Below are 23,303 nucleotides of genomic sequence, written 5' to 3'. Positions count from 1 at the left end.
CTATCTCTGAGCTGCAAGAACATAGTCGTGACTATGTCGATGAGATTGCTGAATTATCTATTGCTCTAGAAAAAGCGCGCAGTCTTAGTTTGGCTCTTGAGGAGTCACACAATGATGATTGTGCTAAATTACAAAAGGAGCTAGATCACGCTATTGTCCTTACATGTGTGCTTAAGTCTGAAAAGGCTGCACTTGGGGTTGGCCATGACAGACTCAAGGAGGAGTTTGATACACTTGACAAGGCTCACAAGGTCTTGAAAGGTGCTCATTTCTCCCTGAAAGAGTCTCATGATCAACTCCAAGCAAAGCTTACCAAGGAGGTCTCTACCTGTCCTCCTTTTGTTATAATTGATAATGCTTGTACAACTAACCCTTGTCGTGAGCATGTACATCTTGTGGAGGAAAATGCTAAGTTGAAGGATCAACTTGAGAAGGGCCTTATGTCATGCATCCAAGGCGAGAAGAACCTAAACGACCTTTCGAGTAATCAAAAGGGAGTTGTAGGAAAGGAGGGACTTGGACTTACATCCAAGTCGAAAAGGAAAAGGAAGAACAAGAACAAGCGATCTCCTACCCTCATAGACATCTTTGTCAAAGAGGACGAAGGGACTCAGAAGTAGAACATGAACAAGGTGGAGAATGGTAGCGTCAAGAAGGGCAAAACCATTCCTACAGCGCGTGCTCGAGCATGTCATGGGCCGGTGGGGTGAGGGGAGAGAGAGTGCAGTGCTTGGCTTCGGTGTGGCATAGTTCGAAAAGATTTTGTTTTCTTTTCTTTATTTAAAACGGGGTAAGGACCCGCTAAGCTCCTACTTTTTCATGTTTACAATCTGGTCCCTCCGATTACTATAGAGATGAACCCAATCCAGAATATGAACCATAAAAGTCACAAAAGGAAACTAAAAAAGGAGAACAAATAAAACTTCTACATAGGCATATAATATATAAAAATGATGAGGACAATAACTCATACAACATGAACTATTTTTGAGAGCCAAATAAAATAGTTAACTTTTTTTTGCAATAACTTCAAACTGGATTTGGATATGATTTTCAAATATTTTTCCAATAGACTTTCTATTTTATTTTTCACAAAAAGTTTGTAAATTCCCTCTGACTTTTTGAAGGGTCATATTCCTTCTTTCTTTATTTCTTTATCAAAACATTTTGAAAAGTTTTAAACCAATTTTTTAAATAGGGTTCAAATGGAAAATGGAAAGTTTCTTAGAGAAAATTTGAAAGTGCTTCCGACTGAAAGTTAAAAGCCTTCAAAATGAAAAGTCAAAAGTTCACAAAATGCAAGAATGAAAATTGGGGAAGTCCTTTTATTCCCTCTCATTTGATATATCTTTTTTAAAAAGTTTCAAATTCCACTCAATTTTACACAATCAACCACATAACAATCAAAGAAACAATAATTATTATTCGCTTAATATAACATTTCAAAAGTTAAGAATTTGGAATGTTACATTCAAGAACTATTTCGTGATCGCATATAATCACCTCCTGTGTTGTCCAACTTTACAAGATGAAAGCATTCCTATATAACGTTTGCAGACTACAAGGAATGACATGCAAGCCTTCCTAATAATCCCGTAAAACCATTTTTAAGGTAAGATTTTTACATGAGGTAATGGAGTTGCTCTTTGCCTGTTTGATTTGCACCATATACATTGGCCCAAAATCATCACTACTTGAGCTGTTCTTAGCATATTTGATTCGCGCCATATATATTGGCCCACCAAATGCAAGTGCAGACAAAAACAAGAACACTTAATCGTTAACTGAGTTAGTGACATTTTTGCATTTTTGAATGTTTATCACACTTAAGCAACTATATATATGATGGATGTTTATCACATTTAAGCAACTAACGAGTTAGTGACATTTTTGCAATAATCACCTTGCTGCTTTTGATAGACAGAAGAGAATGGGAAAATATAACAGTTCCCATATGGCAAGAACTGCAAGTGTAATCGATAACTGAGACACAGGCAAACATTAATTTCCACCTCAATATTTTGCAAACAGAAGCGATTATGGAGGCCAAATCACTAGCTTCAATAAGAAGCCAGCCAGCAGCAGTTAAACTGAATTGCAGGAAAGAGAAAAGAAAAAGGAAAACAAAACAAATAAGGAACGAATTCCCCTGACATTTGACATCTCTATACAGGTTCGTTTTGCAACAAAAACTGCCAGCAACACACAAGGGTTTGTTCACCAATGCTTATTTCTTCTCAATATCTCATCGTGTTAGAAGAAGATCGCTCATCTTCATCTTCAGGTTGGCGACCTATGGGAGTGTAGCTCTCAACTCCTTTCTGTCTGCGCCAAATGACTGCATCATCAAGAAGTGCGTGTTACAACTGGTTCATCAATCTCCTTGAATGTTAAAAGTGCAGCCATGGTTCAACCAGTACATAATCTATTATAGCACAATACAGAAGAAAACATGCTTCCAAGAAGCGGCGAAAATTGTCAGTTCTGACAAAAATCATAAAATTTTAGTACTCCATCTCGTTACTGTGCAACGGCAGTTATGATTCAATCCCTTGCGAGAACCTAAACTACTATAGTACAAAATGAGCAGAAACAAGACATTAGACTAAAATGCAAGTTGACAAGATAAAAGCGAGACCATCAGCTTGGCAAGTCCAGAATCACTTCAGACAGGATTAAAATGGTGAATTCACTTCGGAATAGCCTACATAAATTACTTCAGACATTAACTGACCTCAACGCCGAAACCCTTGACGTAGACATTTGTAAAGAGCTCAGAAGCATCAGGCATAGGACTTTCCTGGAGATATTAATAGATGTATATGTAAGTGGTAAGCACGAATAATTTAGAGTGCAGAAAAAGAGTATATCCAAATGCAATGGTAACCTTAGCTTTAGCAATCGCAGCATCGACTTCTTTCCTAATTTCTTTCTCCATGTCCTGAGATGAAAACATATTCATAGTAAGAATTAGAACATTCCTCTTATTTAAATGGTAATTCTGTATCTATGATTGTCACTTGCTATTTATATAGTAAGCATAACTGACATTTTTTAATACAATCTCATACATACCTTGAGCTCAGCAGGGGTTGCTAGGTCATGAGCCAAGATCAACTTTCTAACCCTTTCAATTGGATCACGCTCCTGTTGGTAGCACAAAACAAATTAACAGTCTGAAGTAGAAACATTTGGCATGAAACAGCGTTCAAACTAAAAGGTCACAACATTCCAACCTGTCTTACACCCGAGATTTCATCCCTGGTGCGGTAAGTGCTTCCTGGATCTGACATAGAGTGACCGTGGTACCTATAGGTGTCCATTTCAAGAACCTAAATAATGGGGAAAATGTTAGTAACTAGCATCACCTACTAACAAAATAACTCGACTCTACAGAACTATTATTTAGGTTCAGCAAATTATTAATGCCAGGCCAAATTCTTGGAGACACATCCAGCAAATTATTAATGTCAGCCATCAAGCAATAGACTGACAAGCAAGGCCTAATTCTTGGAGACACATCCAGCAAATTATTAATGTCAGGCAACATGTGACACCTGTGCTAGGCATAGCAGATGATCATTTTTCTGGAGAAAATGTGAGCGAATCAAGGAATTACAGTCTTAAGCATTTATCCTTTCTAAGAACCTAAGCAAGAAATATAAACATACGGCTAACAGCACCACAGAACTAGGACAACCCCTAACAAGCTATCAAACACTACACTGGTATGCATACACTTAAGTTATAGAAGAAACAAAAATTGTTGTACTCACAATTGGGCCATTTGCAATGGCATGCTCCTTCGCAAATTTGCATGCCTGCTTCACAGCAAGAACATCCATTCCATCGACCTACACCAAACATAATGCAAGGATGTTAACAGGACATAAACATGTAATGCAAGCTTATGATATCACCTCACATTCAAAGGGGTAACTGGCTCACAAATGCAAGGAAAAAGAAAGACATGCTTTGAAGTGTACCCATAGACAATAAGCTAGGAAAGATGAGGTTCTACTCCTAAGTATACGGTGTAACTCACATAGTAACTTACACCAATTTAACGCTGCCATCATAAATAGTGTAGCTCCTATACAAACATACTACTACTTCCTGTACATGCTGGAACAGCTAAGCATGCGTTAAAATACCATACTGAACCAATTATATATCCTTCGACCAAGGAAGGCCCTCTTCTGTAACTCAAAAACAGATACAGGGAATCTATGAGGTCAACCCTCCATTTAAAACACATCAAAAGCAATCAGACATACCACGCAGAGTAATAAAATTCACGTTGCTAATCAACCCTCATCAATCCAAGCACAATGATGAGCAAAATCAACCAAGAGGGATTTGAAATTACCTTCAATCCAGGCACATAGTCACCACGCTTGTAGTAGGAGGGGCTCTTGGCCGCCCTCCACTCAGCCGTTCCCATCCCATCTGCATAACGGAAATGGCGTCCAGATCGCGTCACGTCAGATGAACCAAACAGGTATCCAGATGCAATCCCAATTCCCTACGATCGGCGGACGAACTTACAATGGTTGTTCTCGCAGACCAGTATGGCAGGCAGCTTCCAGAGGGCCGAGATGTTGAGCGCCTCAAAGAGCTGGCCCTGGTTCGCGGCGCCGTCGCCGTAGAGCGAGAAGGAGACGGTGTCCTCCTTCCTGTACTTCTGCGCGAAGGCGAGGCCGCAGCCGAGGGGCACCTGGGCACCGACGATCCCGTGGCCTCCGTAGAAATTGGCGTCCTTCTTGTAGAAATGCATGGATCCGCCCTTGCCGCGGGAGCATCCGACCTGGCGGCCCATGAGCTCGGCGAAGGCGGTGACGAGGTCGCCGCCGCGGGAGAGGAAGATGCAGTGGTCGCGGTAGGCGGTGATGATGGAGTCCTTGCGGGTGATGGCGGCCTCCATGCCGGCGCAGACGGCCTCCTGGCCGTCGTAGAGGTGGCAGAATCCGCGGATGAGCTTGGCCTTGTAGAGCGAGTCGGCGGCGATCTCCATGCGGCGCATGAGGGACATGTCGTGGAAGAAGGCGACGAGCTCGGCGGGGGTGGTGGCGACGTCGCGGGAGGGCGGGTCGACGATGTGGGCCGTGAAAGGCATCGAGGTCTCGATGGTGAGCGGCGCCGTGGAGTCGGAGATCGCGCGCGCCGCCGCCATGAGCGGGGGGCGCGCGGCCGGGAGGCGGCGGAGGAGCGCGGCCGCGGCCATGGCTGGCTGGCTAGGGTTCCGGGGGGAGTCGGAGGCGAGGCGGGGCGGGGGCGGGGGGTGGGGGTGGGTGGGATGTGGGGGAGATAAAGGGAAGGAGGCGATTTTTCTTGTTGCCTCCTTATTAAGGGGAGGAGATGGTTGCAGCCTTGCAGGGGAGAAGGGGAAGGGAGAGGTTGGTGGCTGGCGGGCTGGCGGGCCGGCGGCGCAGCGCACAGGGCTCACGTCACGTCTAAAAAAAAACGTACAGCCTTGCTCGTGCGACGTGATCTTATTGGTTAGGGCCAGTTTGACTGCCACATAAGATAATGATAAATCTTGCAACATTGGTTAAGCTCCTCTAGAAAAATGACAATAATACGACGACTGGGACAGGATTTCTGTAGGGTTCTATTTTCTTTAGTTTAAGCACGATTGTTTCAGATTGATCTCGCATGGAATCTGATCTTCCTCCTAGTTTATTGGGGTGGTTGGCACTTGGCAGTATAATATTTGAAGGCCATTGTATGTTTTTGTCCTGGCGTTAATCCATTTTTATTATTAGTATGAACAAACTGGTAGTACGATGAGTAATAATTTATTTATTTTGCGGGGACGATGAGTAATAATTTTAATTAGAAGTTCATAATTGATGATTACGACTGGCGTAGCAATTTCGGTGTATCACTTGGTTGTCCCTGTAGCCACCAGAATTGTTTTATTCTCCATCACGAAAAAAAATTGTTCTTTTATTCTCCACCACGAAATAAAAAAAAGTTATACTCTACGTTCAACCAAAAAGATACTAGTTATTAAATGTAGTGCCGCTGTCATGACGCTGGGAATATTTGGTTAGTTAGTTATTATGAGGACAAAGCCAAGCCAACCAATCCTCTTGATCATAAACAAGTGAAACAACCCTGGCAATGTCCAGGGGCCACTTGGCTCAATCAACCATCCCTTTCGTACGCCGCTCCGTAATCTAGACCGAGCATTCTCACAATACTTAATCTTTTTTATTACTGTAATATTGTCAAAATAAAAAAAAAAAAAGTACAAGTGTTTTTTTAGAAAAAAAAAATGTAATGCTCAAACTAGGGATATAAACAGCTTCCTGTTTAAGCCCTATTAAATCCATTTATCGGTCAAACAGTTCAAAGAGAAAAAAAATTCTCAGGAAAATGAACTACCGAGCTAACAAAACGAGCCATGCGGCGCCGCTTATTGTGACATTTACATCCTAAGCTAAAACAAGTGCGAGTTTCAGCCCAGGCGTATGCAAATTTCCTAGCATAGCACACCCTGAAAATGTTATGATGTTTGCTTGAATTGAAAAATTACCAGTCCGGATGGAACTTGAGGCTTCGACTAGGTTTGCATTTGAATGAATTGTACAGCTAAAATGAGACCATCCAGGTTGTTGTATCATAAAAAAGGATACAACTCTGTCTGAACAATAGTGTTTTTGTGCCAGTTGATTGTCGCCAAAAGATATGCGCAAGAATGCAGAGGTAAGCACACTTGTAGGCGCAAGAATGAACAGCAGACAAGTTACACATTGACAGTGAGAAAATGTTCCCACTTGTGTTGGACTAGAAAAGCCTAACGATTTCCTGGATTGAGTAAATACAATGAACCCTAGGCCAAGCTGTCTATCTGTCTCCCCTCTTTTTCTATTTTGACAAATTGTACAGGTAAAACTTGTAGTTTGCCTACAAAAATCGGTTATTAACAGAGCTGCCCAGGTGTTGTTGCATAATGCTGCTACCTTGAGAAAATTCAGAGTACCACGACTTCCACGCATCCACGTAATGGGCAAAAAGGTCACCAAGTGCTGCATTCAGAAAAAATGGGGGAAGAAACTGTCAGTTCTTTTACATTGTATAATGAAGGAGATTCAGTGTCTCATAATGATCCAATGCTTGGAAGTTCAAGCAACAAAAACACATCAAAATGTGAAACTACAAGCTTGTTTCATTGAGAAATTCTCCAAAGAGGTCAGAGCTCTGCAATTGATGTAAATAATAGAATTGGCCAGTAAATACTAGTCTAACAAACAATTAACTTTTTTCCAGTCTATGAATCTAACATGATTTCCAAAATCACATAGATATGCATATTCATATATTATGGAGCTATGTGCATCTTCTTTCATGCTGGAAATTATTCAGAGAACTAACACTTGCATAGACCGAGTCTACTAACACACACCAACTAAAATATTACAGATACCAAATTATTAGCAGCCATGAAATCTAGTATGAGTCTAGCAACTGTAATAGTATTTCGTACATCTTACAGATAAGCATCCCGTACTACAAATACAGCATGATTAGTTTCATTTGGAAGGTTGATTCTGAATAACATGATTCACTTTATATGGCATATTTCTGCTCCTCAAGTACGCATAACAAATAAGAAGCATAGCAACCAAAGGCCTGTCAGGGAAGAATCAGTAGGCCTCATGCTGTAACTTCAGCTAGATTGCCAGTCATACTGCAACTACTATTTCCAGCATAATCAAACGACAAGTATTTTCCTATTAGAAATTAACATCTGCAGTGACAAAGTGATGGACTTCTCATCATCTAAAAAAGTAAGCAACTTTCTACAAGGAATAAAACCAGACCAAAGAAGTGCTGATAAATACCAACCTGGGTTCTGGTACTGTGGTCGAAATGAATCGGCAAGGCTCTCCCAATCATGGGGAGTCGCCCTTTGTCCAACATTATTACATTCATCAGGCTCCTGTTTTCTTGCACAAGAAGGGTGGAAAGGCCCATAAACAAAACCACTCTTGTTAACCTGCTCGGGCTGCTTCTGCGCGGCCACGTTGTAGCTCTTCAAGATATCAGCACCGCCCTGTGCCAGCTTCGGTTTCTTCTGGATTGTTGATTCCAGCTTGCTTCTATTTATACCAATGTTAGTGAGTTCAGTTCCAAAGACTCTCTTGTTTGACAGAATGCTCTTCCTTGCTGGGGATGCAACAACTGTGACACCATTTTCTGCTTTTGGTTTCCCCGCCATGCCTAACCACCGGAATGCAGGCTTCCTTGTGTCCACTTGTGTCTGCATGAAAAGATTCAAGAACAGATTCAGGAACATCGCTTATCATTTGTCATGCAACTAACTTTTCAAGACCATGCAAGAGAGAGCTGCATGTATAGATGTTGAGTGCAGCTATTTATTTTGTAACAGCGTACCTTCTCAATGAGCTTCAGTGAAGACAACACATTAGCAATGTCATATAATCTCCGGACTTTAGCTGTAGCACAAACATAAGAAATACTATTAGCCCTTGTTTCGATTGGTATTCATGCTCAGACAGCTGAAGGATTACGTAGAGGAAATAGTGCAAATACTAACTTCTCATATTGGACTCCTCATGGCCTTCTCCAAGGAGGAACTTTGCAGCTTCATCAAGTGAGATCATGCTAACCTGCTCGATGTACAGATTTCACACCCATCAACAACAGTTCCACAACTATAAACCTTCAAAACAGAAACAAAGAAATGCAGAATTTCCCACCTCCATGGTGAGGAACAGCTTCACAAAATTTTGAGTGAGCAACCCAAGAGACTTCTCCTTCCTATGATCTGAAAATGTGCCAACCAAAATTCTAAGCCTGGCACGACAAAAGTGAGACTAAAACCAGATAGCAAGCCAGCGTTAGAGCAGATAAGCAATCATACCAGATCTAAGCTGGCAGGGAGGTGCATCAGGCATGTCGGAGGGATTGTCAACTGTCTGGCTCAGCTTCTCGCCCTCAGTTTCAGCCTCCGGATCACCCAGCTTACCATCGTCTTCGTCGTCAGACATCTTTATTACATCAAATATAACAAGGGACAACATAGTCAGGAACTACATTGTTCACCAGTACCATGTGAGTAGATTCAAAGGCGAGACAACAAATCATACATTGGCAGCAGATATCTCCTCCACCGGCAGAGGAGCCAAGCCGGACTTCTCTCTCAATGCCCTTTCCTGATGAGCAAATACAGGCAGACAAAAGAACAGAATTGAGACGGATCACACTGACGGTTCTCGGCCGAAAGATGGCATGGAAATGCAGATGCAAACCTTGAGCTCTCGCAGCGCCATCGGGACCCCTCCGAAGCCTATCCAGGAGTAGCGGTTCTTGGCCTTCCTCGCAAGGATCTAGTCGCAGGGGGTTGATCCAAAGCAGAACTCAGGACCCCGTGAATGAAGATGGGCGGGCCTCGCCAAGAAGTCTATCCGGGAACAGGCAGAAGAAGAGGAGGAGGAGGAGCTCACCCCGACGCTCTCGAGCACGTTGACGATGTCGTAGATCCGGCGCCTCTCGACGCCGAGGCGGCTGGACGCGTCGTCCAGCCCGATGGACTCCACGCCGTCCCGGTCGTACAGGGCTACGAAGCTGCACAGGCACGCGCGCAAGAATTGGGTAAGGGGGACGCGGATCTCCGGATAAGGCCGCGGGGGGGAGAGAAGGGTGGCGGGGCACTCACTTGGAGCAGAGCAGGCCGAGCGACTTCTGCTTGCGGCTGTAGGCGTGGTGGCGCAGCCTGACGCCCCCGCCCTCCCCGAACACCGGCAGCGGCAGCGTGTTCGGAAGCCGCGGTACGGGCGCCGTCGTCGTCGTCTCCACGGCCGCGGGCGCGGAGGAGGGGGGCGCGGCCATCGTCGTCGCCGCCGCCGATCCGCGCGCGTGCGAGCGTGCGGGGAGGGGCAGGATCCGTGTCGCGTGGTGGGTGGTGGTATCGGATCGGAGGAGGGAATTGTGGCGGTGTTATTATAGATGGATGGATGGATGGATGGATGGATGGAGAAAAGATGGGTAGATCTGCGGGCGCGGGGGTGGGGGAGGGGGGCGCCGGCCGTTGAAAGGAATCCGGTGTGTGTGTGCTCGAACGAATTGGCGCGGCGGGTGGCGGCCTCCCCCCGCTTTTGAAATTTTCTCTTTCCGTTCGGTTCGGTGCGGCTGCGGCTGCGGCTCGTAGGGGAGGAGGAGGAGGAGGCGAGGAGCTGGCTCGCGTCGCCCCCGGTTTGAAATTTAAGCGGCCGTCGCGCGCCCGAGGGGCGACGGGGTGGGTGCTCTCCCCGTTTCCTGGCCGTCCGATCTGGCTGGGTCACGCCGCACTGGGCTTTGGAGATCGGCGCGCCCTGGGCTTGTGATTGGGCGGCTCAGGAGGGCGAGCGTGACGACACGTGCGTGCGGTGGGAGGGAGGGAGCGGAGGCGCGGCGCGTGATTGGCGCGCGCCCTCCGTGCCGTGGAGTCATGTGATGGCACCGCACCGCACCGCACCGCACCGCACACGAGAGCCTGACTACTGGCTATGCTTGCGCCCTGCTATGGCTTTACTTTGGACTCCTGGGTCAGTCAGGATGAGTGTATGTACTTATATATGTTGGTTATGTTGTGTTAAAAAAAACACGACAGAGTCCCAGCTAAATAGCGCGACGTCACACACGCGCATTGTCATTTTGTATATGGATAGAGACCGACTGATCCAAGTTCAGAACATCTATTTTTACAGTACAAAAGAAAACTCCGATGCGGCCGTTCCCGCCTACCCATGATCTGAAGCTCCGACTAAACAAAGATTGATTTGCGGTGCAAGATTAGACGCCAGGCATGAACAAAATCCAGTTCGTGGCTGTGGCCGTGGCTGTGGCCGACGAAGCGCAAGGCTTCATCTTCACGGTAGAGAGGTTGGGACTTGGGAGGATATATACAGCGTTGAAATGCAAAAGTGCTTTTCATGCTTCAAGCCTAAGAAGAAGGTGGCATCCAAGGCGAACGCTTCAGGCCTTGAATGGTTGTGAGCGAGCGCCACCGCCTCAATGCATTCTGGAGCGCCCCTCGAGGAATCTGGTACAACCGTGGAGTCTGCTCCTGGCACTGCTAGGAACAAAGAGGAAATCAATGTGTTATGCATTTATTTAAACTGCTAGCATAAGCAAGGTTGATTAGGCTGCTCATAATGGGGAGTAACTAGGAGTAGTAACATAATGTTGTTACTACTCTATGTTACTACCTCCATAGTGGGGAGTAACATACATGTGGTGTCATGCAAACTAGCATTTATTAGGTTATAGACACATAATGCATTGAAATATGTGATGTGATGGTAACTAGCTATGTTACTACCACCATCTCTCTCCGCATTAATTACTTGCCACGTCAGATTTTTTACCTACGCGGCGTTGATGTTACTACTTAGTTACTTCCCACTATGGCTAGTCTTAGAGGGTGCTTGGATCCAAGGGACTAAAACTAGTCTGACTAAAACTAGCCTCTTTAAGAGGCTAAAGTTCCAAGCACCCCTGACTAAAGAGAGGCTAAAACTAGTCTTGAGGCTAAAATCTTTTAGTCAGGGGTACCCCTACTAAAATGTGCATTAGTCCTCTCTCTCCTCATTTAACTCCTCATGCAAGTTCCGGATTGGAGGGTTTGGAGGATAATAAATGCTCATTAACTTGATTTTAGTCTCTTTAGTACTTGGATCCAAGCATGGGTGAGACTAGCAAGTTTTAGTCTCATTACTTTTAGTCATGGGACTAAAACGTATCCAAGCACCCTCTTAGCAGCAATGCCAGAGCACACAATGACACACACAATCAGCCAGCCACAAGCAAGAACATGATACTATTATTATTTTGTAGATGGGCATTTGTAGTTAAGTAGGCACAAAATGGGAACTTCACTTAATGAATGCGAAAACTCACCTCACGAAAAGTGGAATGAGCCATCATCCGTGTCTCCAAAACACCAACAATCATCAGAAATAACAGCAGATAGTGAACCTGCAGAAACTTCTGCCATGGCCAAAAGTGCAAAGGCATTCAAATTCCGTGAGCTAGCGACAGCCACCACGAACTTCCGTCTTGACTGCCTTCTTGTTCTGGGAGATGGTGTCTGGACAGGGTCAACAAGGGCCACCATGAAAATGGCCGGGTATACAATAACGCCTTGATGATAAACATCCTTCAGATAGTCTTGCTGGCTTGCTGCTTGCAACAAATTGCTCACTGCTTCAATTGTTATTTTTTATTCATAGCTTGTGGCTGTGAAGCAACTAGACCTTAACTGATTATAAGGCTACAGAGTTCCCAGTCAAGATCTTGATGTTCGGCCTCTTGTGCCATCCAAACTTGGTGAGCTTAGCAGGATACTGCGCAGAGGATCAAAGCCTACTGGTGTATCATTTATGATACAAGTACAAGAAATTATAAGTTGAACTGAAGTCATTGTTGATTACAATTCTGCTCCAATACCACTCAGCTGCATATCAGGATGAAGATAGGCCACATAACTGCTAGGGGGGTGGTCAAACACCGCCATGAGAAGATGAACTAGCTGGTCATCTACCGAGGTTTCAAGTCGCCCAACATCCTTGATGAGAAATACAACCATAAACTCCCAGGCTTTGGGCTCGCAAAGCTCGGACCGGTTTGGGAGAAGAGAAGACATAGTACATCTCAACTCGACTGATGGGCACATGTGGGTACTGCGCTGCAAAAATATACTCCCCTCTAAAGAATGCTTTGTTAGATTTTATTTGAAAATATGCTGGACAATATTTCTTTCCGACTGCTAAGCTAAATTCATGATTGATCAACAGACAAAGCCCTAGATCAAGGATAGGAGGAGGTACCGTGAGTTAGTAGGCCCTCTTCTTAGAGATGAACACCCAGAGGGAGATTTAAGACGGGCTATGGGCGTGCAGCAATGTGCCTACAGGAGGAAGCCTCTATTTTTAGATCCTACACAATACTCACCTCCTCTAGTTAGAAATATGGAGCCAACACCTGACTGCCAAAAGAATAGTTTCAGTCCTCTTTGAAGAGCTAATTGCCATTCTTCTGATCTCACTACAGTGCCAGCTCTAACCTCAAACGGTTTGCATCTTTCAGGAAAAGACCAGTTGGGTACTTATTTATGTATCCATTGCCTGCCATAAGGGAAGGTTTAAGATTAACTAGGGGATCAAAAAAGATGCATACTGCAACTCATTATGTCTTAAGAAGTTACAGATAGTAAATCATTTTAGACTGCTTGGATGACACAAGTGCATAATGTAGCAAGAACTTTTCCCAAGGAAGATAAAATGAGAGTGCTAGGATGATACAAAGTGCATAATGTAACAAGAATTTGCCTAGGGAAGATAAAATAAGAGTGCTTGGATGACACAAATGCAAAATTTGAGAAGTCAACTGTTATCTGTCCAAATATGGGCGGCATTCTACGGTACTTGATCGAATTTCAAATAAATATAATTAATAAAAAGGAACAACATACGCGACAAATTCATATGGAATGGACTGAAGGTCTTTATATCAAGTACCACTTGAGTTGTGCTATCAGCAGAGAAGAAAATGTGAAATTTGCTGGCCATATTGCTCCCTCTAGCGAAAATAAGGAAAACAACATCAAGGCATGCCTGCAAGAGCTCTTTCCAGATTAAGATCATACTCCCTCCGTCCCAAAAAATTTGTCTTATGTTTGTTTAGAAATGGATGTATCTAAATACTAAAACGTGGCTAGATACATTCATATTTAGACAAACCTAAGACAAGAATTTTAGGACGGAGGGAGTACATCATAACATAAATATCTGCACCAAGAAAATGTATCAAAAATATGACGGTATCTAGTTCATGAACTCATACAGTTTTTCTGGTGTATAATTACACATGCATCAAACTATAAACATGAAGATCTCAAAACAGCAACCAGAAATAAAATAGAAAAGGCCCTGGGGTACTAACACCCCTGGCATATTCTTAAGAGGAAGAGAGGATGCGGACCTTGTGGATGGAAATGACATGCAGATTAGGGGCGATGTCCATAGGATGCACGCCCAGCAGCCACATGCATCGGGCCAAAACGCTATGGTGGCACCAACACACAGCTCGATCTTGTGAGCGCATGGAAGAGAACTCATGTTGACATCATTGATAGGGAGCTCCAAACCATGCCAATGTTTATCTGCCTAATCCGGTGCATCAACTGACTCCGTTGAAAAAATGGTAATTTACAGGGAGCAAACTGATTTGTTGCCGATATTTCCCTTTACTTGAAAAGAGACACATCAACAGCGAAGTAGTTGAAGCTTCAAGTGAGATGCTCCTGCCATCAACTTTAGACATATACTTTCCAGCCTTGACAACGTCACCATTTTCCAATAATATTCTGATGATATTATTTATAAGACGAGAGTCTGGAGCACAACCACTCTTCTCCATTAATGAGAACATATTTTCAGCTTCTTCCACTGATCCTTCTTTTAGAAGATTTCCTATCATTACGTTGTAGGTAGAAGCATTAGGTACCATCCCACTGGCTGATATTGCAACAAACAAACCATTAGCTTCTTCTCTTCTTCGAACCTTGAACATGGCATTGATCATGGTATTGAGTATTTTAATATCAAACTTCACATTCATTGCTCCTAATTTCTGAAAGAGGGTGATCGCTTCGTCAGAACAATTATTCCTACAAAGTCCTCCAAGGATTATACTGTATGTGGAAATGCTCACTGTTACTCCCCTTTCGGTCATCTCATGGAATATTTTCTTTGCAGCAAATGTTCTCCCAGCACGAAATAACCCGTCCATTATGATGTTATACGTAATTGTTGTGGGTTTAGGTTTCTTATGCAACATTTCTCTGAATAGAATCAACCCATCATCAATCCTTCCACATCTACAATAGCCAGCAGCAAGTGTATTATATGTAAAAACATCAGCCTCAATGCCAGCTGATACCATGGAATCAAGTACTCCAAATGCTTTCTCCATATCACTGATTAAGCAATATCCATCAATCAGCGTATTAAACGTAATGATGTTAGGTTTCTCACCTATGTCTGTAACCAAGTTGAAGATATCATGTGCATCCATAACCCTTCCTTCTTTGCATAGACCGTCCATTATAGAAGTGAAGAATGCAATGTTTGGACAAGGAATACCTTTGTTCGTCATTTCATAAACCAACTCCTTGGCTTTCCTCAAATCACCATGTATAGAGAAACCCTGAATTAGGGAGTGATAAACAACTGTGTTCGGTTGTACTCCCTTACCAATCATCTGACTGAAGTTATCCATAGCATCAGCCAGTCTACCCATTCTGCAAAGTGCAGATATTAGAGTTGAATATGTCCATACATCCGGACACACTCCTTGTCCCTGCATTCCAGTAAATATGCGCATAGCTTCATCCATCATTCCGCGTTTAGCATGTGCATCAATTAAAATGTTCAAAACCTGACGATCGGGTACAATACCTTTGGTTGCCATTGAATTAAAGAGATTAATCATATCAGCATAGCATCCTTCGGTTGCATACCCATGGAGCAGAACATGATACATGACCAAATCAGGCTTGTGGCCCTTGGCAATCATGGAAACAAAAAAATCGGCAGCTTCTTTGGTTCTTCCATGCTTACAGAGAGAGGCCATGTACGAGGTCCAAGTAACAATATCTGGTACGAGACCCTGTCTTGTCATTTCTCTGAACATTTTACGCGCTTCTTTCCACTGGCCCAGAGTGGAATATCCATGGATCATGACATTATATGTCACATTGTTCGGTCGAACACCTTTATCAATCATTTGCCGGAGGAACAACTCTGCGTTGTCCATAGCTCTGGCCTTGCACAGCGCATCAATAATCAAGCTATATGTCACCACATTAGGCACAACCCCTTGCTGCACCATTTCATGGAATAGATTGCATGCCTTGCTTACTTCACCTTCCTTAAAGAATCCGCCGATGACCGTGTTATACGTCACTACGTTGGGAGAGCAGACACCTCGTTCTTTCTCCCACATCTGGAGCAGGTCGAGTGCTCGCTGGCTCCTGCTATCATCACATAAGCTCTTCAGAACAATGTTGTATGAGAAGGCATCAGCCACGCACCCGAGCTCGGACATCCGATGTAGCAGGATGTTCACAGCCTCATCTGTCCGTTTGGCGCCGCAGAGGCATTTGAGAACAGTGCTGACGACCACCACATTTGTCTTCAGGCCCATCCTGAGGACACGCCCGAATAAGGCAAGCCCAAGTTCCGGACGACGCGTGCGGCAGCAGCAGTTCATGAGGATGCCGTAGGTGAAGATTGTGGACGACACCACCCGGGAGACGGCCTCTTCTCTGCGGATGCGGTTGAAGAGGGCGAGGGCGAGGGCGGGGCCGTCTCTGCAGGATTCAGTGTCCGGCGCACGGGAGAGGGCCGTAAGTAAGCCGTTCAGGGAGCGCGCGGGGACCGGAGTGGCCTGCCGTAGCAATTTGTCGAACAGGTGGTGTGCGTCTTCCGGGGTGAGCGCCCCAGCCCGGGCGCGCTCTGTGGCAGCGGCAAAGGCGGCATGGGGATACCATGAGCGTGATGGCGGCGAGGTGGAGATGGAGGAGGAGCGGAGGTGGGGCACCGGCGCGATGGAGGTGGAGTGGCGGAGGCGGAGGCGGAGGCGGGACATCGGCTGCTGGAGGGGAGGATGCAAGTGTCAATTCAGCAAGACGGTGGCGGCTCCCCAAGTGGTCCTTCATTTTAATTATTAGTAAGTTTGCACGTGCACGAATAACCATACACAGAAAATTATCTGCTCATAATTAGCAAAAATCACATATCCAAGGCAATCAACATGATGAATTTCTCCGTAAAGAACATATGGAATATTTATTGTCTGTATACTCCCTTCATGCCTAAATATATGTCTTTTTGAAAAATTCTATGCACTAGATACGTATGCATATAGACATTTTTAGAGTGTAGATTTACTAATTTTGATCCATATATGATTTATATTCGAAAATTTAAAAAGATTTATAATTAGGAATGGAGGGAGTAGTTAAAATAGAATCAAATATTCCATAATGTTTCTTTTCTCTAATGCAAACTTCATAGGACTCATTAGAATTCAAAAAACTTACACGTCTCATTAGAATTCAAAAAATGAATTCCTAAATCTCACAGTTTCAATCTACAATATTTACAATCATGCATGTGGAATTATTTTGAAGTGCATCCATTTACTCCTTGAGTTTAAATCTTGTTGACTTATCCTTTTCTTAAACAAACGATGGGTATGTAATCGTGTACGTACAAACACACGTACTAATATATGCTATTTATGTGATTATAGAAGTACTAATTATGTATAAAGATCAACAGAGGTTCATAGAGCTCGCGTGTGGATCTGAAACCTCCATGCTCTATCCTTCTATAATATACAACTAAAAATAATATATATTTACGAAGACAAGAGAAAAGTCGGAAAAAGAAGAAAAATTCCCTTCTCTGATGACACAAACAGGTCAAGGTCAGACTACCATTTAGTGAGCAAGAAAGATTGATAGCATGACCAAAAATGATAGTTTGCAGACGGCAATTGAAGATATGATCTCAAGGGTCCATGCACAAAAGACTAACATTAAAGGTGAATAACAATGTATGATAAGAAGTGGTAGTAAATCTTAGGTCAAGAAAATTACCCAAGAGAAAATATGTACCGATTGTCGAAAGAGCCTGACCAGCAGCAAACATCCATGGGAGATTTTACCACTAAAGAAGCTGCTCCATTTGATATGCTCTAAAAAGACTAATGAAATTATGAATCACTCCTCCGCAACTTTGGAGATTTAGGTATACACACTGATTTTACAATGTGTCAGATATGTGACAAAAAAGCATAACCTACTGGAATAATGGAAGTACAAGTAAGTTATATGCATGAATAAAACAAAACCTACAAGAACATAGGGGCAAAAATTCAGAACACGGAAAATTTACATATGCCTAGAAGGTCACTGACCAAAGATTGAGATAAATGGTCAAGGATTCTTCTTAGTTGACCGGCGCTCGCTTTCTAGCTCACCCACCCGATCATGTGCTTGCCGGAGTTCCAACTGGAGGTTAGCAACATAAGATGCATCTTGCTGCTCATCCAGAAGATTTAGTTGGCTGGCTATCAAATAGGCATCATGTGATTCCATTCTTTTCATGTTATCAGGCTTCCATTTTGTTGCTTTCTCCATAGTGGTAACATGTAGCCTAGGTGAAGCACAATGAAACTGTACCTGCAGAATTAAATCCGTCAGTTCTTACAAAAAAAGTTGCATACCACTACATGTGAAATAGTCAAGATTATAGTTGACTTCTGACTCACCTTGTGAAGCTCTTCACTCTTTCGATCCAAAACAGAAATTGGGCTTGAAATCTCATTCTTAAGATTCTGGTGATGACCCAACGTATCTTGTTTAAGAAGCTGGACTTGTAGATGCCTCGGGATATGCTGTCGTATAGCAAATACAACCATTATAAGTCACGAGGAGAAGCTGGACTTGTAAATTTACATATGCCTAGAAGGTCACTGACCAAAGATTGAGATAAATGGTCAAGGATTCCCATCATTTAATTCCGTGAAAAATCCAAAAATATATCACTGAGGAAATCAAGTTTCATTGACCAAAAATATAGAAAAAAACACATTGCAAGATTGCATAGATAATTGTGTTCAGGAACTAATTAATAGTACTCCCTCTGTAAAGAAATATATAGTGATCTAAACGCTCATACATTCCTTTACAGAGGGAGTATATATACAAAGCATCATTGGAGAACTTCCAATCATATGTGATTTCTTTGCATCACTCAACAATGTAGTATGCAAACGACAATCTTCATTAGTAAATTCAGTGAGCAAAATATAGTAGTGTCATAGACCCACAATTTATAGGCATTGCCCTTGGCAGGTTTGAAACAAAAAATAATTAGTTGTGCATGGAAATTAAACTAACAAGTGAAATACAATCCAATATGACAAGACCGCGGGGCATGTTGAAACCCCATAACCAATTGCGCGACGGAGAAATCAAAATCTCCCATCCAAAACCCCTTTGGTATCGTCTCAATTGGTCATCCTTCATAAAACCTTATTAAAAGACACTGGAACAATATCAAAACAGTACATCTGAGTTGCATCAATCAATACCTTGTTGCGTGGATCACTTGTTTGTAGGAAAATTACACCAGAACTTCATGTGCCCATGACATTAAAGGTTCAAAGCTCACCCTAAGAGTAGTTTGAGAATCAATTAGGGAGAAGGATTTCAGAGTGATTTTGTCTGCATCTGTAGCTAAACCTGGACGCAACATTCAAAGAATTTGTGATTCATGTATAAATAAGTTAGACATGTCAGGTGCAACACATTAGTAACGAAACAATTTTGTGAAAGAATCAGCAAAGTAGAACTTATGAGGTTTTATTATGTACCTCCAAACAAATTCTCTAAAACAATTTTCCAGCTCTTGGTGGTTCTCTCGGGACTTGGTGGACGACCTTGTAACAAGAGCACAACCATAGATGAATCAATTAATAGAACAATAGGAAGATAAAAAATTATATCAAATAGCAAAGAACATGTAAGTTAACATGAAAGTAGGACGCCTTTCTAAATCATTACAATGTATCACTATATATAAATCAAATTAAGTGCTCCAAATTCTAAACCTGTAAAAGATAGTCAAATATTATTTATACAACAGGAACCATGTTAGGTTTCACCTCAATTTTCTCTACTAGTATGTATTCAACTCTACCGAAATCCAACATAATTTAGCATTAATTTTCAATCTCGTTTTTCACATCATGCACATCAAAGTGAGAAAATGTCCAATATCTTCTCCCCTCCAACTTCCCATAATTCCCTTTCTTTAAGTTGAGAACTCCATAGCACTGTATTTGTATTTCTTATAGGCTGAGAAACAATATATATAATTAGCATATGGACTATATGTAATCAAGTGGTCAATAACTCACATATATTGTGTAGATATCTTCAATACCCTTCGTGTATGACACATCAGACCCAGTAGAGTTTAAAAAGCTGAGAACTGATCCGATTAACACAAAGAATCAAACTAAATCTAGATTGATTTCTAAAGTGAAAAGGATAAGAGCAAGAGAGCATACAAACGATGTATGTTGCTTCCGTCTACTGCAGCATGCCTCAGCTGCACTTTGGTCTGTGGATTCGTGGAGCCGTGCGTCTGCGTCTGCGCCAGCGACTGTGTGGTGAACAATGTACGTGGGCTGCTCTGGCAAAACTTGAGGGATCGATCGCTAGCCTGCAACAAATTAGCTTCACCCTGATGCACCGCTACTTGTATTACCTCATGCAGATGCAGATTATAGCTCCTAGTTAGCACTAAACAAAATTATTTACTCTGATGCATGTGCATCAGGGAGTCACCAAGTACCTCTGGCCCGGACTGGCAGTGTGCGCTACCATCCTAAAAAACATAGACTGATGGATCGATCTCACACACTATATGCTATTTAACAGTTTAACAACATAAAATCTGCAAGCGTCTAATTTTGGGACGGAGGAAGTACTAATTATGTATAAAGATACAACCATACAAAACTACTGCAGTTTTATGATTTACAGGTCTGGCACAAGGGAAATATGTATGCTATTTAACAGTTTAACAATATCACTATGCAGTTTTCGCCTTTTGGGCCGAACATTAGTTATGAAGAACAAAGTTGAAACATGTAGCAGAAAATCAGGGGTAATAGACGCTCCTCATTTAGTGTAACATGCAGCAATGGTGGGAGATTGTCAGTTACATATCCAGAAGCTAACAACACCAGCATTATTACTAATTAGTATTGCAAAAGGCCATCACCTGTTGTGCCCATAGGCTCTTATCCTTGTCGACGGCCCCCTGTTCTTTCACCATTCGCTGCCTGGAGACCATCTTGGGGTAGAATGGATACCCCGCCGCGTTGGGCACCTCCCTCGTCTCCGCCGCCACAGGGTCGCTCCACGTCACCTGCCCCTTGTTGCCGCCCACCGCAGAGCTCGACTCCCCGCCTCCGAAGGCCCCGGCTTTTAGTGTCGTGGCGTAGTCGAGGGAAGGGGTGGAGGAGCTGCTGCTGCCTGCAGAGCTTGGAGGGGAAGGAATGACCTTGGGGGGCAGCATCCCCTTGCCCTTCCGGTTGAACCCAGTAGAGGAGGAGCTCGACCCATCGGAGTAGCCCCTGTTGGATCAATTCTAGTAACAGTGAACATGACAATTCAGAGCCACCAGGTAGAAATGATGCCCTGTGAACAGGACAATCCTCAACGAATATGCTCTGGATCTTGGGGTTTCTCTTACCGTCCATCTAGAAAAATCTCAGACGTTTATCCAGGCCTGCATCAAGCATCAGCAGTCCATTCTTGTGAAACTGCACGAAATTGATAGGTCCACTGGATGGCTCCTGCGCATTACCATCAAGCATCAACAAGCCTTGAGAAGTCCAATATGCCAGGCAGAAGCTTAGCAGTACTTTGACAACAAGCACATCGAAGAATATTGTCGACTCCGCTGTCCTCACCGGATTCATCATCGTACACCCCAGGGAGAGGAGCTTTACGGTCCATATATTCCCAGCCAGTGAAGGGGTTCAACTTGGCATGGTGACCGTGCAACCTAGCTTCACACTCTCTGCGCGAGATCACACGCTCATCAGCCTCCTTTCTCAACTTCCTCAATCTTGCAACCTTTAGGATGTCCACCACAGTCTGCTCCTCCTCGTCATCTACCCACGCAGGCTTCCTCCCCTAATTGACCATCTCATTTTCATCGACTTCACTGCAGAAGCTCTCCTCATGATCACCGTTACCGGCAGACCGATTCATGAAGAACAAAGGACCATCCCTGCCATGATCCGACGGCATAGCCCCAAATTTATTGCCAGACTTCAGTGGCGCATAGATCGGCCCAAACAACAAAACTTGTACATAGAAATCAACAACAAAACTTGTACAAAGGCATATGCTTACACGAGTAGTTTCTCAGAAGAATGGCTCATCATGTACAAGCAGAATAACAATCTTGATAATTAGGACGCAAGTATATGATACAAGATATTAAGAACACTGCTAATTAAATAAAAAAGTTTAAGAAAGGCAAGAAATAAAGGTACCTGGATGGCCGAGCGGGGCGAGCGGGGAGCGGCACGGCGGCGGCGGCGAAGCGGGGCGCGGCGTGGGGAGAGCACAGCGGGGCGCGGCACGGCGTGGGGAGAGCGGGGTGCGACGCGGGGCGAGCGGGATCAGCGCTGAGAGGAGGGCGGTGGTGGCGCGGCAGGGGGGCGGTGGCCAAGCGGGGCGCGGCGCGGGGCGGGGAGAGCGGGGTGCGACGCGGGGCGAGCGCAGCGGGGCGCGGGGAGCGGCGCGGGGCGAGCGGAAGCGGAGGGCGACGATGGTAGGGCGGGAGAGGAGGGCGGCGGTGGCGCGGGGCCAACGGTGGCGGTACTCGGCGATGGGAGAGGAGGGTCGCGGCGGCGGGTCGGGAGAGGAGGGCGGCTCGGGGGAGGGGAGCGGGGGGAGGGGTCGCGGCAGCTGGGCGAGCGGGAGCGGCGCGCGGGGGCGAGTAGGAGCGGCGGGCGATCGGGGTGAGCGGGGCGAGGGCTTGCGGGAGTAGTTCCAGATCGGGGTGAGGGGGAGGCGGACGGCGAGGGGGAGGAGGAGGCGGACGGGGAGGGGGAGTTTCGTTGGTGGAGTATGTTCAGCCAATTGTAATTGCTAAGTACACCCAGCAGACAGTGGATTAACGAGGGCTGTTAGATTAAGATCTGTGGGATTAATCGTGGGGTGCTGATTGGTTGTGGTTTTTTGTGGGGCGTTTGATGGGGTGTCTGTAGTGTAATTCTTGTTGGATTGTTTAATAGTAGTATAGAAGAGCATCCATCGTATATCATTCGCTGCGATCGGATGCACGATTAAAAACATACACGCGTTTAAAATATGTCTAATTTCTGAAATTGCTAAATCACAGAAAACTTAAAAGGAAAACCTATTCAGGCTGAATCCATTTATTGGGCTCAACGGTGCATGCGCCTAAATAATATGCAGCGCCTAGAACGCGAAATAGAGGCGGCAGGGGCTCACCTCGCGGCCATGGGTCGGCCTGGTGGGGAGGTGGAGCTGGGTCGTGGCCTGGCTGGAGGAGAGAGGGCGACGGGCCGCATTGGGCTGCTGGAGCTGGGCCGCTGAGGCCGGCTCGGGGCCCAGGCTGGCGAGGCCGGTCAACGGGCAGCTCAGATCCGATCGGGATTGAGCTCCC

At 44.5% G+C, this 23,303-nt stretch overlaps 3 protein-coding genes across 7 annotated transcripts; all 3 read right to left on the bottom strand.

Moving 5' to 3' along the window:
• Positions 1-1,984: 1,984 nt before the first annotated feature.
• Positions 1,985-5,306, bottom strand: LOC123401669 (pyruvate dehydrogenase E1 component subunit alpha-1, mitochondrial). The gene is made up of 8 exons (XM_045095514.1): positions 4,549-5,306; positions 4,370-4,449; positions 3,777-3,854; positions 3,237-3,332; positions 3,076-3,147; positions 2,888-2,941; positions 2,735-2,800; positions 1,985-2,338 (listed from the first exon to the last, which is right to left on the bottom strand). The coding sequence occupies exons 1-8, from the start codon at positions 5,222-5,224 to the stop codon at positions 2,294-2,296; spliced, it is 1,167 nt and encodes a 388-aa protein (XP_044951449.1). The 5' UTR covers positions 5,225-5,306; the 3' UTR covers positions 1,985-2,293.
• A 1,388-nt stretch (positions 5,307-6,694) lies between these two features.
• On the bottom strand, positions 6,695-9,876 carry LOC123403693 (E2F transcription factor-like E2FE). Its single transcript, XM_045097606.1, has 10 exons — positions 9,689-9,876; positions 9,477-9,597; positions 9,282-9,359; positions 9,120-9,185; positions 8,894-9,020; positions 8,730-8,797; positions 8,567-8,639; positions 8,404-8,465; positions 7,855-8,269; positions 6,695-7,034 (listed from the first exon to the last, which is right to left on the bottom strand). Exons 1-10 carry the CDS (start codon positions 9,859-9,861, stop codon positions 6,913-6,915), a joined length of 1,305 nt encoding a protein of 434 aa, XP_044953541.1. The 5' UTR covers positions 9,862-9,876; the 3' UTR covers positions 6,695-6,912.
• Positions 9,877-10,630: 754 nt separating this feature from the next.
• Positions 10,631-16,690, bottom strand: LOC123404608 (protein Rf1, mitochondrial-like). 5 transcript variants are annotated; one of them, XM_045098547.1, is made up of 4 exons: positions 13,993-16,690; positions 13,530-13,625; positions 11,911-13,136; positions 10,631-11,083 (listed from the first exon to the last, which is right to left on the bottom strand). In XM_045098547.1, the coding sequence occupies exon 1, from the start codon at positions 16,660-16,662 to the stop codon at positions 14,191-14,193; it is 2,472 nt and encodes an 823-aa protein (XP_044954482.1). In that variant the 5' UTR covers positions 16,663-16,690; the 3' UTR covers positions 10,631-11,083; positions 11,911-13,136; positions 13,530-13,625; positions 13,993-14,190. The 5 variants fall into 5 exon arrangements, with proteins under 5 accessions (XP_044954482.1, XP_044954483.1, XP_044954484.1 ...); XM_045098548.1 differs by having other exon boundaries at positions 13,530-13,590; XM_045098549.1 differs by lacking the exon at positions 13,530-13,625 and having other exon boundaries at positions 11,911-12,717; positions 12,840-13,136.
• Positions 16,691-23,303: the final 6,613 nt, after the last annotated feature.

This window comes from Hordeum vulgare, chromosome 6H (genome assembly GCF_904849725.1).
Source record: "Hordeum vulgare subsp. vulgare chromosome 6H, MorexV3_pseudomolecules_assembly, whole genome shotgun sequence".
Lineage (NCBI taxonomy): Eukaryota > Viridiplantae > Streptophyta > Magnoliopsida > Poales > Poaceae > Hordeum > Hordeum vulgare.
The sequence above is the reverse complement of the archived record's forward strand: the minus strand, read 5'-3'. Positions and strand labels throughout refer to the sequence as shown.

Bases quoted from the DNA above. Each gene is read 5' to 3' on its own strand.
- LOC123401669 (XM_045095514.1), bottom strand. From the start codon at position 5,224: ATGGCCGCGGCCGCGCTCCTCCGCCGCCTCCCGGCCGCGCGCCCCCCG. The intron at 4,450-4,548 runs GTAAGTTCGTCC...TCCGTTATGCAG, and splicing joins GGTCTGCGAGAACAACCATT to ATGGGATGGGAACGGCTGAG. The intron at 3,148-3,236 runs GTTGGAATGTTG...TGCTACCAACAG, and splicing joins AAATCTCGGGTGTAAGACAG to GAGCGTGATCCAATTGAAAG.
- LOC123403693 (XM_045097606.1), bottom strand. From the start codon at position 9,861: ATGGCCGCGCCCCCCTCCTCCGCGCCCGCGGCCGTGGAGACGACGACG. The intron at 8,466-8,566 runs GTTAGTATTTGC...TTTGTGCTACAG, and splicing joins TGAGGAGTCCAATATGAGAA to CTAAAGTCCGGAGATTATAT. The intron at 7,035-7,854 runs GTTGGTATTTAT...TTCTGAATGCAG, and splicing joins ACCACAGTACCAGAACCCAG to CACTTGGTGACCTTTTTGCC.
- LOC123404608 (XM_045098547.1), bottom strand. From the start codon at position 16,662: ATGTCCCGCCTCCGCCTCCGCCTCCGCCACTCCACCTCCATCGCGCCG.